Source organism: Agrilus planipennis, unplaced genomic scaffold (genome assembly GCF_000699045.2).
Source record: "Agrilus planipennis isolate EAB-ADULT unplaced genomic scaffold, Apla_2.0 scaffold42, whole genome shotgun sequence".
In the NCBI taxonomy this organism is placed as follows: Eukaryota; Metazoa; Arthropoda; class Insecta; order Coleoptera; family Buprestidae; genus Agrilus; species Agrilus planipennis.
This window is the reverse complement of record NW_020438888.1, coordinates 511,389-529,837: the sequence shown is the minus strand read 5'-3', so window position 1 is coordinate 529,837 and position 18,449 is coordinate 511,389. Positions and strand designations below refer to the sequence as shown.

The following is an 18,449-nucleotide window of genomic DNA, read 5'->3' as shown; positions in this document are numbered from 1 at the left end:
AGTGTTCAAAAAAAAAATAATAATAAAATGACGCGCGCCTGTGATTTCTTTAAATTGATCTGAAAGTTTGAAACGGTGAAGAGGTAGAAGAAACAACGTCGAACTCTTCCCTTGTAATAATGCGTACAGTAAAAAGTATCATCTGTGTTGTTAATTTCTATCCAGTTTCGCTTGCGATGTTTTTTGTAACGAAAATGTTTTTAGAGTCGAAAAGTATATTTGACTACCGTCCCTAGCCAGCAGTGACATGCTTTATTAAAAAAAAAAAGAGACATCAAAAGACACCCGTTTAAATTAATATACCTAATTGTAATAATAATAACAATAAAGTTCCGGGTATTTGATAATAATATCCAATATTCAAACTTTTGTCCCTATCGAACTTGCCAATGTAGTTGATTTAATTTGGGATTGTTTTCAGTATTATTTTATGTACGTGTCGTACGTACGCTAGTAAGAATATTTATTTTAGACACCTGATAGTGACTTTTTTATTTTACATCCCGTCTTTTCTAATTTTTTTTTATTGATATACACATAGCACTCCATAAATATGTCTTTATATTGGCCCTTTTTGGCTGTTCCTAATAATAATAATATTAACAATAATACTCATTTTTAACTGCCACTTTATCTTTTTCGATTGTTTTACACTTTTTAAAAATCGTTTGTTTTTTTTTTTTTCAATGTTACTGTTTTTTTTTTGTACTGGACCAACGTGACATTATTGATTTTACTATTTAACGTGACCTGCTGCGTTTTTGTAGCACATATTGTATACATTCCTTTCTAATATACAGAGTGTTTTGATATAACATAACGACGTAAAGTTGTTGCTATTTTGTTAGGACGTCTTAAGGGACTTTTTTATTTAACTTAAAAGTATGGCATTTTCACGATTGGATCAGTTACAATAGCATAATTAAAAAAATTGTAATTAAATTGCTTACAGCAAACTAAATAATTGTTATTATAATTTTGTTTTTTATTGCTTTGCACCTTTTGTTCTTGCTGTTATAAGACTGATTTAAATGTTAGAAACCTCTAACAATAGTAAAATATTGAATAAAAGAATGCGTGCCATAGTATTGTATGTATAACGAAGATTTTATTTGTTGGTTTTCGCCTTAAAATTGCCTAACAAAATAAGCGAACAATATTTTTTTCTCAGTTTGAATTTTCTTGCCTTGTTCTTAGTGTAAGGGATGATATCTGCGACTCGCCGCCCTACTTTAAATTTATTAGTTACTGAATTGTAAAGTATTTATTTTTACTAATAATTTTTACAAACGTTCACCAATTAATTTATATCTTTTTTGTTTTTCGTTCAATTGTTTCTAACTGAAGAAGATTGGAGAGAGTTACGTTACGCTGTAGACCGAAGCTCTTCAACTTCCTTTTGTTTTTATCTTTTTGTAAGTTGGGGTGGCGTTTACCGTTGAATCGTCCTGCATACATCCTGATACAATAAACTGGCTGTTTGTACTTACCTGTTTGTTACTTTAGTTCCAATATCCGTCAGCTATGCTATTATTACATCCAGAATTGGATATAATAAACTACCTGTTATCTGTGTTTTAGTATAGAGGATGTATAAAAAAAAAAAACTGAAGTTGAATGTATATTATCCTAAATTATTTTTATGTTAAATGGGAAAAAAGCAGTTAAAGTAGGTTCCTGCGAACCTTTATTATGTCATAGCTGTCATATTTGATCATAGTTACTATGAGGCATTTGTAATTTAATTACCTGTATGTGGTACTTGTAACTCAAATGAAATTGTATATTATAAATGTAAAATATTAGATAATAATGAATAAAATAAAATGTGTTTTATTTTAGATAATGCCACGATTAAAAAAATTGCAGTCATTTTCCAAATTTTTTTACAGTAATCCGTTACTACTANAAAACTTCACATTTTTGTATTTTCCAGATTTTCATTCATTTGCCTTAAATGTTAATAAATATTAAATAACTTTCTTGATGCACCCTGTAGTTGTACATATTAATTTTTTGACGTCCACCGTATATTAATTATTCTGGAGTAATATAACGCGCCACCTGCAGTTAAGCGGCTAAAGCTTCCTCTGAAAATTTATTAGAAATATACCCAGGGCGCCATCTGACCCATGGTAGTCGAAATTTCTCTCATACAACGTTAAATTTAAAAATATATGGATTAATCATATAAATTTCAAATTAAAACTGCTTAAATTTTAGCTAAAAAAACATATAATTCTTAATTAACACTTAACATATTTGTATTTGCGAGATTTCCCTTAATTATTAGTAAAAATTAAATAACCTTCTTGACGAACCCTGTAGCTGTACATATTAATTTTTTGATGTCCTCCGTATACTATTTGTTTTGGAGTAATATGATGCGCCACCTGTGGTTGAGCGGTGAAAGCTTGCTCTTAAAATTTAGTAGAAACATACCCGTGGCGCCATCTGACTTATAGTAGTCGAAGGTTCCGAAGTTCGGATTTTCAGTCAAAAGACCCGATGTAACTTATGCTCTCCTAATACAAAAATCGGATTTTTAAAGTTTCTCATAAATCGTGTGTTGCCCGGCGCCTCCATTAAAATTTTGTTTAAAATTTATAAACCATGTTCCCTGTCCGGCGCCTAGTAGAAACATACCCGTGGCGCCATCTGACTTATAGTAGTCGAAGGCTCCGAAGTTCGGATTTTTAGTCAAAAGACCCGATGCAATTTATGCTCTCCTAATACAAAAATTGGAAGTTTAAAGTTTCTCACAAATCGTGCGTTGCCCGGCGCCTCCANTATCACATTAATTAATGTATTTACTAATTAATTAATGGGACGAATACAATAATAATATCGATATAAGTATAAGAAAAGTTTTTTAGTAAACAACCATTAATGAATAACAGTAAAATTAATACAAGAAAAATATCACCTAGAATCGTAATTATTGCATCATTGTAAAAATACACATTTTCCTGTATTTAAAACTTTACCATGTGCCATTTATTTTCTAAAGTAATTCAAAAAAGCACTCCCCATTCAAAATATACTTTATTTTGTGGTTGGAAAGTAGATGACTTGTTAAAAAAATTATGAGCATAAAACTGGCTTGAGATTCTCGCGTTTACTTTTTCGCAGAAAATTTCGAGTAATATTTGTAAAAATGGCACCGTTTTTGAGTTTTTTTACAAGTCAACACATTCCATAACATCCTGGTCCTTTGTTTTTTAATTCATTAAGGGGACGAGACCAGTTTAGAATACAAACAAACGGTAATAATTTCTACCGTTTCATAAAATGGGTAACAATAGAACCTTTCAAATATAATACACGCATTTTAAAATCAAAATACTGAAACATCGTCAGTCAAAATTACCTAACTTTCAAAAGGTTCTAATCTTACCTGGGTCGTCGAAATTTCCTTATAAAAATTAACCTACTATTATTTCTTTCTTAAGAGCACTTTTAAAGGCTTCTATCAATTCTTTACTTCGAAAAAGCAACAAAACATGACATTTTGTGACCGTACCTCGTATATTAACTTTATACAATAGTTCGTGACCTTTACAGTACAAGTAGATGGCGTACATTCCTAACGTCGTACAAATCCCATCTACAGGGGGCATCAAAAAATTTTTGTATTTCAAAGAGGACGATAAAACGGCTATTTTTAAGTTTTTTGTACTCTTACCTATTACTCAGCGTTATTCCACACAAGCTACAACGATTTAACTGGAAAAAGAACAATTTTCAAAATATTATGTAACATTTTGGGGAACATAATTTAAAAGAAAATGGTGACGAGGTTAATTTTGATCCGTTTCAATTTGGAATGCAAAGTTAGTCTAAAATTATTAAAGTTTCATGTCTCAATAATGTTATTCAAAAATTTTTTTCATGCATCCCGTAAGTGTCAGTTGAAGTTGTGGGTGTATAAACATTACGTAATATGTAAATAAACATGACATTCCTATGTCTTACAGGGTATTCTCAAAAAGTAATCAATGTTACTTGCACAAATTTGTTTAAACAATTTGCAGTCTCATTTTTGTTATGGAATGACTGTTGTCCACTCAGCATTCCTTTGTATTAAGGGAATGTATCAAAAGTACATATATTTATAACAAACATCAATTAAAATTCGACATAAAGTGATTTAGTACTCTATGAAATTGTTGCAAAAAGATCATATTGCTACCAATCAGAATTTAAACGTTATTACCTACAAAAAAGCAGCCTTTAATTGAACGAAAGATATTTCGTCAGCTAAATAAAAATATCATGTTCTGTTGTTGTTTGCACAAGAAATGTATAAGCTTAAAAAATCACGTGTTTTTTTTATAAAACACCCCTCTTTCATAAAATAATTATACTATTCAGAATCACACGTATTTACCCTCATAAAATGGTACGAACGTTTGTCTATTTATATACAACGCCTTAACTGACGACAGAATGTTGTTTAAAAACAATAAATATGTAGTCGAAACAAAAAATACTTTTATAACATAATACTACAACTGTTACATCATAACATCAATTAAGTAATAAATCGACCTGGCTAAAGCTTTGCTCTGTGCTTTGTCGCGAAACAATTTAAAACGATAAAAGGCACTTGGTTTAATGTTACTAACATAAAAATACAAACTAAAAAACAACTCTATTGATATGTGGTTAAACATTCTACATTAATAATGACGACTGTTTAGATTAATTAATAAATCACTTTCAAATTGTTTCATCATTACATACAGGTAAATTTTTCTTGCTGTTTTTAGCATTTCATTCAAAAATGGTTTAATGGCAATTTTTTAAATAAATTTGCGAAACAAACCAAGAGCCTTCAATGTCTTTAAATTGTTTATTATGACTTTATTAAGTGATAAACCTATTGATAATTGTTATAAACAATAATGTAAATCTTAAAGCCTCTTAAGAACGCAAGAAAGACCACAGAACAATATTTTTAGCCGTCAGTTCTTCCCTATTCGTACAAATAAGGCCAATTCAATCGGTGCCTGCCCGACAAAACGAAAAATACAAACGAAAAATCCTACCTTTCAGTCGAAATGTATTTTCGTGACGACGACGTCTCCGGTGCTGAGCGTCTGGGTCTTGACGTTCCTTTTATTGTCGTCTGGAGGCGGGGGTGAAGGTGTAACAGTATCTCGCCCTACACCCATTTCTCCACAAACAAACTGAGGTTGTGTACTCGGAGACAGAAGACGAACATACTCGATCATCCCTGCAATATCAGTCCCACTGTTTTTTTGACCACCACATGTGCAACATCGACTAGTGTCAGAGGAGGTGGAGAACGCTGTCGCTGCTGTCGATGGTGGCGGCGAGACGCCTGGTAGAAGTGCTGCGGCGCTGAGAATTGCTTCCAGTTTATCCAACTTTTCAATCCTGTCTATTTTCGAATCGTTTAAAACGTTGTCCATCAGTTGCATTGACTCAGTGAGGCTTGTGGGTTCTGAATTGTTTCTTGGTGAAATGGACGTGACGACGTCGCTATCCAGACTAGTGTAATCGGCGTCGTTCTCGTCGTCGTCCGAGCTATTGTCACCGTCTCGATCTTGACCAAGGTTCTCAAGCTTTTCGAGCTTCTTCGCCACTTTTGCAGACGCTTTTAACTTTTCTTTCTCTTCGTCTGTCAGATCGATGTACCTAAAAAAAAAAAAAGGAAACATTTAATGACTTGCTTACATGTTTAACTTTCTTGACAGGCTACAGCTTTTTTACTAAATTATAGTTTAAATAACTACCTTAAAAGACGAACTTCTCTATTGCTTAGTACAATACTTTTGGCCGGTTGAGCCAGTTTCGTCTTCAATTCAGCCACTTCAGTAGCTGTTTTACGTTGCCTCTTTTCAAACTTAACCGCCTCCGGGTCGATGTGCGTGAGAATCTGAAAGCATTAAAGATTATATTCCAGAAACTGCACTTTTATACTAAATTAAACCAAACACAAAATGAGTGACAGGCGGTTAATAATTAAGACTGTTGATGAATCAATTCTGTGTTTGTTTTAAACAATTTTTTTAATAAACTTAATAACTAAATACCTACTTGTTCTTGGCACAATTCGACCGTCAACTTCCGGTTCTCAGGAGCAATTGTGCGACTCATTGCATAATATATCTTCCTGTTGATGAGACACGAAACGTCAGCAGCGGCGAAGAGCACCATCTCCTTAGACAACGGCCTCTTCGACCAATAGTGCACATCTTTCTTGTAATTATTTTTCAATTGTTCTTTCATTGGATTCGTTGGTGCGCCATAGAACTCGCAGAGAGCGTTCAAAGTCACGCTTTTCGCCTTGTACACAGGACGACCTGTCTCTTGGAGTGTAAGGACGGCGTGCGCTGCCTGTGTGTCGAATACACCCTTCAAAGTCACCCCAAACTGATTGTGAAGATTCACAGAAGCGTTACGGCAATCGTGAACAATCTGTAATTATTAATAAATAAAGAAAACGAAATTTTGCAAATAAAAAACCAAAAGAGCAATTGTTATGAAATTGTTTACTTCTTACTTTAATAACATCCGAATTTTCGAGAAGAACCTTTAGCCCAGCATCCATCAGTTTCGGACAGGAAATGAGATCAAAGATGTAAACTGAGCCCTGCATTGTAGCCAATTGGATGAGGGTTATCTGACCTTTAATACCCAACGTGATCCCTTCACAATCAAAACCGACGGCCACTTTCTCTTCTGTATAAGGCCAGCAGAACGCTGAATTCTCGTTATTATTGTCGCTAAATCTCTTATCGTTTCTTACAAGAGCTGTTAATAAAAAAAATATACAAATAAAAATAATTGAATATTTGATTGACTGCAACACATATGTGCCGGTGTATTTTGGGTTGCATATTCGCGATTACAAAAATTCAAGGTAATTAATTAATTGTATTTAATCATAAAACAAGACTTACGTTTCTTTTTGGTAATTTCGTCGCAAACGATCTGGCATTCTCGAACGTTGCATATGACTCGTGTGCTTTGTAGAAGTTTCAAATTTCCAGCTTCACTGAGACTCTGGTTCTGTTGCCCCACAAGATTCAATCGGTCCCTGCCTGTATTTTCTTGTAATGTTTTTAAGACCAACGAATTAATCCGTTGCTTGAGACTCTGATTCTGAGATGGAGGCGGCTTCAAAGACACCGACGATCGCTGTTCCTGAGAAGAACTGTCACTTGAATCGGAAGACTGTTTTGATAATTTACCTACGAAACAAAATTAATAAAAATTACGTAAATAAATTATTATTATTTCTTTATATTATTTATTTAATTGCCACTAAAATAAAAGGTACATAAGAAAAGATAACAAATGAGTATTTCATGAGGACTTAATAAAAAAAAAAAACCTACCAAGTCTAAAGTTAATCCCTTTTCCTTTGTCTTGGGGTTCTTCCACTGGTGATGCCACCCTCGCTTCGACTCCTTCGGCCCCCTTACTCTTCTGTGCCTCTAGAAACTTTTGTTGAACTTTTGGCTGTCTCAACCTGTCGTTTACGCTACTTTTAGGGCTCATCTGTTGCTGTATCATTCCTGAAGGACTTGCTTGACGATTGTTTACTACCACTTTTGAAGGACTTGTCTTAATCCCATTTTCCTGGTCCCCAATCCCATTACTGTTATTATCATTGTTCTTGTTGGTGTCCTCTACTTTTAACTTGGGATAATCCATTGCTGGAGACCTGATTTCTTTTCTGGAGTTCTGGGGGAGAATGGAAGGGAGAGAAGTCAACTGGCTGTGTGCCATCTGGGCATTGATATGCTTTTCGCTGACTTTTGGCTGTTGAATGAGGGTCACCAGATTTGTTTGGATGTGGAAGCTGTCATTAAATAGACGAAGGAAGCTGGTCAGGTGGCTTGGAGTATTGAAGAGATTCGTCCACATGTTTTCCGGTAAATTACAGCTGACCACTTGGAAGAGTTGCTCAACAAGTATAGGACCTTTAAGCTTTAACAAAAAAGAATTAGAGAATGAATTTTCATTATTAACAAATTAATCTCACCTCTATGCATTTCGCCATAAAATCGAGAACGTTTTGGGTGATTTCAGGGTCAATATTGATGGTGGGATTGAAGTGGAGTTCTTGGATGTGGCACTTGACGTTTTTGAAGTTTTTTAGTGTTACTGTTTCATTTTCATCAGAAACAAAGAATGTGTCAGGGTGTTTGAGCAAAAAGTCACGGAATTCATGGAAGTGCTGTCCAGAAACATGCCTGATCTCAGGGCTGGCCTGAGAACGGTGTCCTAACAGACTTCGAATAGGAACCTCAGTATCCTCTCCATACTGAGCCAGTTTTTCACTAAAGTATTCCACTGCTTGGGCAGTGTAATCTTTATGACCTTAGTATAAATAAACACAAATATAAATGGTTTTACAGGTAAACCTTAAAACAAACACTCACCAACACTATTATGTACTGTGTCAGCATGATTTTGGAACATGTTGATGTTAACATATTCCCCATCAATAGAAAATAGTGAAGGATACTGCAACAAAAACTTCTTAAGGCCATTCTGTGACCCTCCTGCTATTTGTCTCATCTCTTTGGTAAAGCCTTTTGAGCCAAACTGACAACTTAAATCATGCAACGTTCTCGGTTCTCCTTTGTCCAATAAACGTTCAAAAAAAAACAAAAGGGTCATGTTTCTTGCCTGTTCATACTGCATAGATTCCATTTTCAACTTTCAACAACTTGTTGTTTTACAGACGGGTACTTGTTTCAATCAATTAATTTCAGCACTTACTTCATTTTAAAAGAATTGACTTCTTCATATGTCCTACGAAACATTATGATAAATGCTTCTTTAATTACTTGTACGCCTAATTACATTACTATTTAGGTACATACTTCTATTTTTGTTTTGTGTCGTTCAACTCGTACTTAACTGCTTGATGGTACCACGAAACTATCTTAAAGAAAAGGCTACTTGTTTTTGTTTCTTAAAATAAAGTAATTACAGAAATAAACCAATTAAATTATATATTAAATGATTAAAAAATGTTTGAAAAAAGTTAAAACGTCAAGTTAACAGCCGCCATCTTGAACTTGTTCCACTTCTTCCATAGATAGATGACTTGTTCAACTTTTTCTTTCTGTAGGTTCAACTATAGATATAAAATAGTGGTTACCGTATATGTAACGGTACGGAACAATAAAATAAAATATACATTAAATTTTGAAACTTGCAATTTTTTTAGGGGAATCCTTGGGAATGGATCCTGCTTGATACAAAATAAATTTGTTTATTACTGTCATTGAGATATATACAGTGTATTCGCCTAATATGAAGGAATGCTTAATCATTTAAAGAAACTAAAAACTACTTTTACAAATTACACAGTACAATTCAAAAATAAATTATTAAAAAAAGGATAACTTACACTAAATACGTATAGTTCTTACGTTGTTAACTTACTATGCAAAAACAGTCTTATAAAGAAAATTAACTTGGAAATGCATAATAACATAAAAATGCAAACTTTACCACAGCTTTGTAAAATATTAATACAAAAATGTACAAAAAAATATATGGCACTCACCTAACTTGATGAAAAAAAAAACTGCAGAAACAAATACACAATAAGTTAGAGTATTTCATATAAAAATGAAAATAATTTGAACAAAATCGCTTACCTAAATAATTAACATCTGAGCAAATCAAAAGCTTAAAAATATTTTACAATAGAATTAATTATCAAGAAGTAATTACGTTCCCGCAATTAATAATCACAAATACATTCATTTCAAAAATAAACAAGAACCTGCAATGTTTATAAACGAAAAATCGTATTACAATTACATGTTATCTTTCTTAAAACATGTACTCTTAGAAGGAAAAATAACCTTCTACGTCCTAGTTAATCATCACAAAGAAAGAAATTCTGCGATTTCCTCTGTATATTGAATGTTGTCTCTAGGATTACATGTTCTAAGATGTCCTTACAGTAAAAATAAGACTTGTGTATGAGGAACTAAAACTCAAAAGCATTTCGAGTTATTATTATAAACTTCACACAATTACTATTATACTGCCTTTCATTTGGTAACACAGATAATTAATAACGTTTATTGCAAGAAAATTGACAAAAAAAATATTACTCGACGATCATTACAAAAATTATTTACAGTTTTGCTATAGTACATTAGGAAAAAATTAAAAAAAAAAAACGCATATTCATGGGAAAAACAATTTGTACTTCACACTGAATCTACATAAATTAATGAATTACGTTTTTCATTCTACAAAATGAACAAATTTATTTACAGCGCGAATTTCTATGACATGTGCCCATTACTTGTTATGTTACACGGATTAAAAATGGGAAACAATTATCGCCCTGTAATCATTAAAAAGAAATTCTAAACGACGAAACGAAAAATTGTTAGTTTTAGGACTAGAACAATATTTTAAACGGTTCGAGTATTTTATATCAGCCTAAACTCGGGTAACGCTCAAGAGCGAAAACAATACTGATAGTGTTACATTTTTTCATAATATTTTAGATTAATAGGTATCACAAATATTAATATAAGGAGTGGGGGAACAGCTTGAAACAAAACATTAAATTAGTGTACAATCGTGACTCACCCTGTACATCTTCATTATTGCTTCTTCTCCCCTTTACCTAATGATTCCCAGCTTTTACGGTCGACGTTTGAGATTGAAGATGTTTTTTTTTTTAAGCTGAAAAGCCACGATGAATCCTTAAACTTATTTTGAGATATTTCATCTTAGTCTGCGACTGACGAAAAGTCTGCAAACAATTCCAAAAGATAGAGCCCTACATCCCCACTAAATTCGTTACGTTTTGTTTCAAGCAAGAATATTAAATACCATTTAAATTACGAAAATCTGGTACAATATTGATTCACAGGATACTGTCCACAGCCGATTGAATCTCACGTTGGTTGAGTGTGTGCGTGTGTATGTCGCAAACTTCGTCGTCGAGGATCTCGTTCTCGCAATTCATCTCCTCGTAACTGATCGATCGTATTGCTGAGTCGAGCTCATCGGATTTTGGATCGTTTTCGACAGGGTTTGAATACTGCGAGTCGGAAGACTCACTCTTAACATCGTCTGACCCGGTCTGCACCGAATCCGAAGAATCATCGGAATCGTCGGAACTTGAATACATGTCTTCTACTTCTTCTTCTTCTTCCTTTTCTTGTTTGACTAATGCTTCCTTTTGTAGTTTTTTAGTACTTTCGGCATAAAATTTCTGAAGATTTTCGAAAGGCCCACCCACAACCGGTTTCTGTTCTTCATCTTCTTCCTCCCTTTCTTCCTTGTCTTCTACCTCTTGCTTCACAACCAAAGAAGATTTTAACTTTTCTTTTTCTTTGAGCATGTTCTGAAGCATCCTGTTCTCCAAAGAGTTTTCTTCTGATAAAATCGATTCGTTATCACTCGTTGTGACAGAATTGGCTTCTTCATCTTCTTCTTCTACTTGCTCAACGGTGTTACTTACTTCACAGTCAGATTCAGATTCCGAAGATGCGTCGACTTCCACTTGTTCTATTAAACTTTCATAATTAACGACCTCTTCATCGTCTTCCGCTTCTTCTTTTACGTAATTCTCGTGGTTGTAACCGTTATTTATCACTGCTTTGTCGTTATCCATTTCTTCGTCTTCCTCGTCCTCCTGTTCTTCGTCTACGTCTTCTTCTTTGTTGTTATGCTGATCTTTTTCGAACAAGTCTGTGTTATTTTTCGGATAAAAATGATCCAGCAAAGACCAATCAAAGTTTTCGTGTATGGCCATATGCAACTTTAATTTCGAACTGGCATTGTGATATCGTCCGCATATTCTGCAAATGAAGTTCGAACCAAAACCTTGTCCATGTAGTAGTGTCGGATGGGTTGTAATAAGGTGCATTTGCAAAGCTTCGTATGTATCGTTGGTTTTTAGACAGATTCCGCACACAGTGGCTGCGACCCGCTTGTGGCATCTAATGTAATGTTGCCAAAGATGTTTTTTTGCTGGCCAAGTTTTTAAACAGATCTCACAAACTGACGGATCGTTACTATTGACGTAAACGGTTCTTTTGGAGCTGTTAGAAAACGGTGCCAGTGAAGAAGTTCCGTTTACGTCAGGTGCTTCTTCTGGTTGTTTGGAGTTCGAGTTGGAAGGAGATTCGTAACTGACAAATTTGGCTTCGATTTTGATTACGCTATTCTTGGGTTTAGTGGTTTCGTGGGTCTTCGAAAGTTTTTTATCGACTTCTTGAGACACGCCGCCTAGTAAACGTTTTTCCAGCAGCGAAATTTTCTCACCTTGAACCGGCAGATCGGCCAGGGCTGAAAAGTCTTCGCAATCACTGGTTTTGAGCTGCTGGTACATATCTGTGTCATTTGATATCTCACTGGATGAGTTCTTGGCCTCCTGGTCTTCATTATTTCCTTCCAAATCGCTACTAAACTCTTCTTTTTTTATGTTATTTTTACCCGGATTGTTTTCTACGTTAACAGAAACACTAGCAGTAACTTTACTATTAGAATTATTGGACGCATTCAGATTATTCAGACTTATATTTGCGTGCATACTGTCGTAGTGTGATCTGAGGTCATCTTCTGTATCAAACACCTCGAGGCACATTTTGCACGCTTTGAATGTACGTCCGTGAGACTTATTCAAGTGGTCGTAAGTCTTCCATTTGGATCCATAATTCTTCCCGCACACAGTGCACGAAGTCAAAGGCGACAAGTGGTTTTTGTGCACCAATTGCACGTGATCCCGTAAAATGTGTTGCGTTTCGAACAGTTTCAAGCAAATACCACAACTCAGGCTCAGAATCTTTCTGTGCAAACTTAGTATGTGCATTTTGAGTTTGATTTTTGTGGGTAACATGTCACCGCAAAACTGGCACACAAAAGAATTCCTGTGGTCTTTTTTGTGTTCTGCAAGGTCCACCTTGCTTCTAAGGATATTACCGCAACTGTGACAGAACAAGTGGCAATTTGGGTGGGAGAAGCGGATATGGGACACTATTTCGCACTTGCTCTGCACCTTCTGCTTACATATTTCGCACACATACTCCGAATGGTAGTTGATGAGATGCTTTGCGAGGCTTTGGCGGTCTTTGAATATTCTCGAGCACGACTTGCAACGGGTCAAAAGGTCTTTTTGTAGACGAGGTCTGCAGTTTTTCTTGTGTTTTTTCAGTAGCGCCTTTTTGTGAAATCCTCTGAAACATTTAGGGCACTTATAGGCTCCTTCATTTCTTGGAGGCGTGTAATTGGTTATTATATTCGTATAAAGGTCACTCGATGCGTCAATCTCTTTAGGGGGCACCACCTTTGTACAGTCTTCGTTCTTTTCATCAACGTCTTCTTCCTCTTCTTCAGAATTCTCACTAGAATTCCGTTTTTTGTCCTGTTCCATCAGTTCTTGACGCATGAAACTTTGCTTGACGTATTGGAAATCGAATCCGTCGAATTTTTTCTTCATAAAGTTTTCCACGTTATCAGGCTCCTCTTTATCATGGAACTGGTACGTTTTTGCGCTGTGAATTTTGTTGAAATGTTGCGCCAAATGATACTTAGAAGCACTGGTTTTGTAACAGAGTTGACACGTTATACTGGGATGGCCTTTGTGAAGACGATTCACATGTTTCCACAGGTGAGAGTTGCGCCCGTAGAATTTGTTGCACAAGTCGCAGTGGAAGATTTGATGAGAACTGCGACGATGTGTGCTGAACTCCTTGAAGGTGGCAAAACCCCCGGTGTCACATTCTGAACATGTGTAGGGTTTCGTTGAGTTGCCCTCGTGAATGGGATTGATTTCGACGTAGTCGCTTGGGTCGAAAATACGAAGCTGCTTTTTGCAACAGGTAATTATGAAGTCGTGGATAGGAATGTGGTTTTCCACCACCTACAAATGAAATAAGAAAAAAATTGAAGTAAATCTTAAAATTCATCAAACAGGAGTCAGTATACGATATTGGTAATACGAGCCAGTTAATTTTAAAAAATAATAATTAAATAAGATACATATCGACTTATCAACATAACAAATGAAGCTATTCAAGCTTTGTTTAATAAATGAGTGAATAATAGGAGTGACTAATATCATAACATGCCATCGTTTATAATGACCCATTCGACATGCATTAATTCATTTTATAAATTGCAATATATTAGACACAAAAAGTGATTATTGGTAGTGAACATTACAAGACATTTTTTACATGTAAGTTTTTATAAGCCTTGTTAGTCCATGATTAACACAGCAATATATAAAAAAATTACTTCAAAGGGGTACAAATAAATTTCCAAAATAACAAATGGAAAATCGTTTTACCTTACAATTGTCGTCATGATAACAACAAAGTTTGCAAATGTATTTCGACGGTATGTTGCATTGCCTTTTGCAAATTTCTAAGTGTGCGGCAAGTTTCATATAAGTGCTAGCCATATGGAAGCACAGGCTACACATGAGAGCTATCTGCTTGGCATGTTTGGCTCTTAAATGGGAAAAAAGTTCGGGCCTAGATGTCTGAACCGCTGGACACAAAGGACAGACGAAGGACGGTTGCAATTGGGGTGGATCTTCGTGTATTAAGATCGGCTGTTCAATCCCCTGCTTCGTTACGTCGAAAGATGAATTAGCAGAAGGATCTCTTGCCACTAAAATAATATTAAAAAAAAATGAAAGCCAAATTTGTAATAACAACCGAGATTAAGAGTAAATTAATTTTTAAAATTGTTTTAAAATTTTAGGTAACAGATCGTTTTTTTTTTTGTTTACTGACCCTGTTCGTTTCTGTTTTTCAGATCAGTGATTTTGACCAAATTTGGAATTTTCTTTTTCTTTTCCTCGACTACAGGACAAGATGCCACCACTTTGGCCATATCTATCCCATGGGTTTCGTATACGTGCGTTGTTAAGGAGCTTGGTCCAGGAAATTGCATGTCACACAACAAACACACTTGGGGTATCGATGATAAAGTATTAGTTTCAGTCTAAAACATACCAGGAAAAGTTTTTTTAGGCTAAGATAAAATCTAGATAAAAGTCCCAATTTTTTAAGGAGGAACTGGAGAAATAGAAAAAAAAAATAATGTACATATGTAATTTGGACTTTATTTTGTACAAAATTACAGATATTTTTTAAAAATGATTAAATAATCTATCTCCAGTTCCTCTTTGAAGGAAAGAAAAAATAAGGTAATTCAAAACAAACTATTTAAAGACTGACATGTAATCATATAGGTACCTCTAGTACTTTCCCAATTTTGGTATGTTCCTGGTAACTGTTGGAACTTGTCATATTAATGTCGTTATCAACATATTTCTGACTAAAATCTTCAGTTATATCTTGGGTGGAACTATCAAAACATTTTTCAATTAAATCTTCGTTTACTACCTGTGTCTCCAGAGGTTTAACTTTCTTTGGATTCTTGCTTTTTCTTTTATTGTTGGTGTCCATTTTGAAAATTTTTGTTTTGTCAGATCCAATTTCTTCAGCCTTTCTTTTTTTACGTTGTGCTATCTCGTTTATGATGTTATTTTCAGCATCATCAAAATAATTCTTTAGTGTACCAAGATTTGAATTGAATGTGCTGCGACATGTGTTTGATGGATCGGCAACAATAACCGGTTGTGAGTGAGTTGTCAACACCTTTTCAGTTATAGGTGTGCCTTTAGTTTCAGCCTCTTCATCAGAATTTGAATCAGTCTCATTTTCATAATTAACTAGCCTAATTTTGGGTTTAACTTTTGAAATTCGTGATGTCAACTTGGCATCTTTGCCTTTCAAAATGCTCTCAGCATTACAGAGGGCCTTATCGAGTTTTTCTAATACACTTAAATCTAACTTAGTGAAATTACACTGACTTAAATATAAACAGTCATCATCATCTGTCTGAATGTTTTTGTCATGCTTAATGACAGATATATCTGCAAGAGAGCTTTTCTCATGTTTTCTTTTGGTTTTTAGGCAAGATTCTGTGATATCATATTGAGCCTCCAAAACTATTATGTTCTGTAAACAGTTTTTTATGAAACTGTAAAAATTTTCGACGTTTTCTAGGCACTCTGAACAAATTGTATCGGGCAGCAGGCAGTACTGTGAAACCTAGCATTGCAGACAAGAAAATAACGTTACCAATGCAATAAAGCGGTGATAGAATAACAATAACAAACATTCTAATTTTTGTAGAAAGAGGTAAAATAGTTAAACTTGCAAATTCAAAAAGTACTTACTACTATTGGTAGGCATGTTTCTATTTTATTTTTCAATCCTTCTGTCTTAAATATGTGCACATTATTTTCTCCAAGTTTACCGCATATTCTACACAGTTTGGTCTCCATTTTTTTACTCAGAAAATCACAAAGCACTTCATTTTACGAAGGAAAAAAAAATACAGAATGTTGCAGGACACCTGCCAAAACTTGTATAATATTTCTTGATATCATTCGTTCTTTTCTACTACAGTTCGAGACAAATTGAAATATTCAACCCATTTTAAGTGGGCTTCGGTTTATCATTTAATGGATAGTAGTCCGTTCGGGCACTTTTTTAAAATTTTGTAAAACACTAAATTTTATTTCACAAGCTACGCCGCCATTTTAAATAATTACAGTTTATTGCCAATAGAGAGCAGTATTTTGTTGATATTTCAAATTTGACAGTTTTAATTGTTTTGACGTTTTGGTTTTGACATAACAGGTTAGAGGTTACAATTAATTTTGTGTGTTGTTTTAATGACCAGAAACAATTAATTAATGACGATGGCACTTAATAGTTTTTTAGATTTCTTCCAAAAGGGAAGGGTAAGTTTTTTGTTTTTGATTCTGCTAGGTTTAATTAAAAATAACAAATTTAAATAGGTTAGGTCAACAATATTTTACAAGCTATTTCCTCTAATTTTTCAGACTTTTCGTCCAAAGAAAAAGTTTGCTCATGGTACAATACGATATAGTTTACATAAACAGGCCTGTGCCAGTTTAAATTCAGGGATAAATTTGCGCCTTGCAGTAAGGTTGCCCCCAGGCGAAGATCTGAATGATTGGATTGCTGTTCACGGTAATGCAGTTTAGTACAAACAGATAAGCTTCTTAACAGTTATTTTTGTTACAGTTGTAGATTTTTTTAATCGAATTAATCTAATTTATGGAACTATATCAGATTATTGCACTGAACAAACTTGCCCTACAATGTCAGGAGGAGCGAGATTTGAATACTTATGGGCAGATGGAGATAAGTAGGTACTAAGAAGATTTTATCCTTCAAATAGAAAACATTATTTTGATTACAGATACAAGAAGCCCACACCATTGCCAGCTAGACAATATGTAAACAATCTAATGGATTGGATAGAGGCTCAAATTAATAACCAGGCTCTTTTTCCTTGTACATCTGATCTAGCTTTTCCAAAGGGATTTCAGAATCTCTGCAGTAAAATATTGGCTAGACTGCACAGAGTTTTTGTCCACGTTTATATTCATCATTTTCAAAACGTGGTCACAATATCAGCAGTAAGTTATTGCAATCCTCCTAATGTAATTCATTTGCAAATAATAAAAACATTTTAGGAGGCTCACGTTAATACTTGTTACAAGCATTTCTACTATTTTGTAACAGAATTTGATCTGGTCAGTAGAAAAGAACTGGAGCCATTGAGTGAAATGGCTTCTAAAATATGCAAGGATCCACCCCCTTAAGTTCTATTTTAACAATTATTTAGTGTAGTTTGTAGACTCCTTCAAGAGTTGGTACCAGTTATTAATGCTTAAAGAGTACATAGGTTTTGGAATCTCAGATATTGAGGCTATTTGTTCCTAATTAATTTAATTTACACAAGTCATAAATTGTAATTATAGACATACCCACAAGAAAGATCTTTAATTTATTTATATGTTTGTGATTTGTCTATGATGGCCAGTAGACCTTTTATTATTTATTATAGTACAAAACTTAATTATTCTTTATTGTAAGTAGTCAGGCGTATATTTTTTTTAAGTACCAATTCTTATCAAGAATGTTTTTATTGCTGCTGAACCACTGTGAATGTTAACACCAATTTTGATAACTTTCTACTCATTCTTTTTTGTAGAATTTATACACTAGAAACGGTGTTTCTTCAACTATAAAGATACTCTTACATATGTACTAACTATAAATGTATAACTTAAAGTAACTAGTACAAATTAATTTTCTTTTAGAATGTTCAGATATGTATATTCTGACAATAATTATTAATTAAGGTTTATTAGTTTTTGTCTAATAATATTAATACTTAATTGTATTTACTCTAACTCAACTCAAAAAAAAAAACTGTTTGCTTGTTTCATTTAATTAAAATGTAGTTTTGTTTTCGGCAAAATAAATACTTCTGGTTTTAAATGTATATGGTACTTTGTTCGTTAAAAAAAGATAAAAGAAAATCAAAGACAGTCTGCAATAAAATTTTGTTAGTGATAACAT

General features: G+C 34.0%; 3 protein-coding genes across 4 annotated transcripts; 1 reads left to right on the top strand and 2 right to left on the bottom strand.

Moving 5' to 3' along the window:
* Positions 1-3,676: 3,676 nt before the first annotated feature.
* LOC108744972 lies at positions 3,677-9,074 on the bottom strand. Its single transcript, XM_018480969.1, has 10 exons — positions 8,868-9,074; positions 8,421-8,796; positions 8,021-8,358; positions 7,371-7,965; positions 6,933-7,223; positions 6,533-6,783; positions 6,067-6,447; positions 5,763-5,905; positions 5,052-5,664; positions 3,677-3,726 (listed from the first exon to the last, which is right to left on the bottom strand). The coding sequence occupies exons 2-9, from the start codon at positions 8,692-8,694 to the stop codon at positions 5,055-5,057; spliced, it is 2,883 nt and encodes a 960-aa protein (XP_018336471.1). The 5' UTR covers positions 8,695-8,796; positions 8,868-9,074; the 3' UTR covers positions 3,677-3,726; positions 5,052-5,054.
* Positions 9,075-10,147: 1,073 nt separating this feature from the next.
* On the bottom strand, positions 10,148-16,585 carry LOC112906799. 2 transcript variants are annotated; one of them, XM_025981736.1, is made up of 6 exons: positions 16,226-16,585; positions 15,237-16,097; positions 14,772-14,982; positions 14,321-14,646; positions 10,855-13,891; positions 10,148-10,774 (listed from the first exon to the last, which is right to left on the bottom strand). In XM_025981736.1, exons 1-5 carry the CDS (start codon positions 16,331-16,333, stop codon positions 10,889-10,891), a joined length of 4,509 nt encoding a protein of 1,502 aa, XP_025837521.1. In that variant the 5' UTR covers positions 16,334-16,585; the 3' UTR covers positions 10,148-10,774; positions 10,855-10,888. The 2 variants fall into 2 exon arrangements, with proteins under 2 accessions (XP_025837521.1, XP_025837520.1); XM_025981735.1 differs by having other exon boundaries at positions 10,148-13,891.
* Positions 16,586-16,641: 56 nt separating this feature from the next.
* On the top strand, positions 16,642-18,368 carry LOC108744872 (MOB kinase activator-like 3). Its single transcript, XM_025981740.1, has 5 exons — positions 16,642-16,795; positions 16,898-17,048; positions 17,103-17,226; positions 17,281-17,500; positions 17,558-18,368. The coding sequence occupies exons 1-5, from the start codon at positions 16,748-16,750 to the stop codon at positions 17,684-17,686; spliced, it is 672 nt and encodes a 223-aa protein (XP_025837525.1). The 5' UTR covers positions 16,642-16,747; the 3' UTR covers positions 17,687-18,368.
* Positions 18,369-18,449: the final 81 nt, after the last annotated feature.

Bases quoted from the DNA above. Each gene is read 5' to 3' on its own strand.
- LOC108744972 (XM_018480969.1), bottom strand. From the start codon at position 8,694: ATGGAATCTATGCAGTATGAACAGGCAAGAAACATGACCCTTTTGTTT. The intron at 6,448-6,532 runs GTAAGAAGTAAA...TAATAATTACAG, and splicing joins AAAATTCGGATGTTATTAAA to ATTGTTCACGATTGCCGTAA. The intron at 5,665-5,762 runs GTAGTTATTTAA...TTTTTTTTTTAG, and splicing joins AGAGAAGTTCGTCTTTTAAG to GTACATCGATCTGACAGACG.
- LOC112906799 (XM_025981735.1), bottom strand. From the start codon at position 16,333: ATGGAGACCAAACTGTGTAGAATATGCGGTAAACTTGGAGAAAATAAT. The intron at 14,647-14,771 runs GTCAGTAAACAA...ATATTATTTTAG, and splicing joins GAAAAACAGAAACGAACAGG to TGGCAAGAGATCCTTCTGCT. The intron at 13,892-14,320 runs GTAAAACGATTT...TTTCATTTGTAG, and splicing joins ATCATGACGACAATTGTAAG to GTGGTGGAAAACCACATTCC.
- LOC108744872 (XM_025981740.1), top strand. From the start codon at position 16,748: ATGACGATGGCACTTAATAGTTTTTTAGATTTCTTCCAAAAGGGAAGG. The intron at 16,796-16,897 runs GTAAGTTTTTTG...CTAATTTTTCAG, and splicing joins ATTTCTTCCAAAAGGGAAGG to ACTTTTCGTCCAAAGAAAAA. The intron at 17,049-17,102 runs GTAATGCAGTTT...TTTTTGTTACAG, and splicing joins TGATTGGATTGCTGTTCACG to TTGTAGATTTTTTTAATCGA.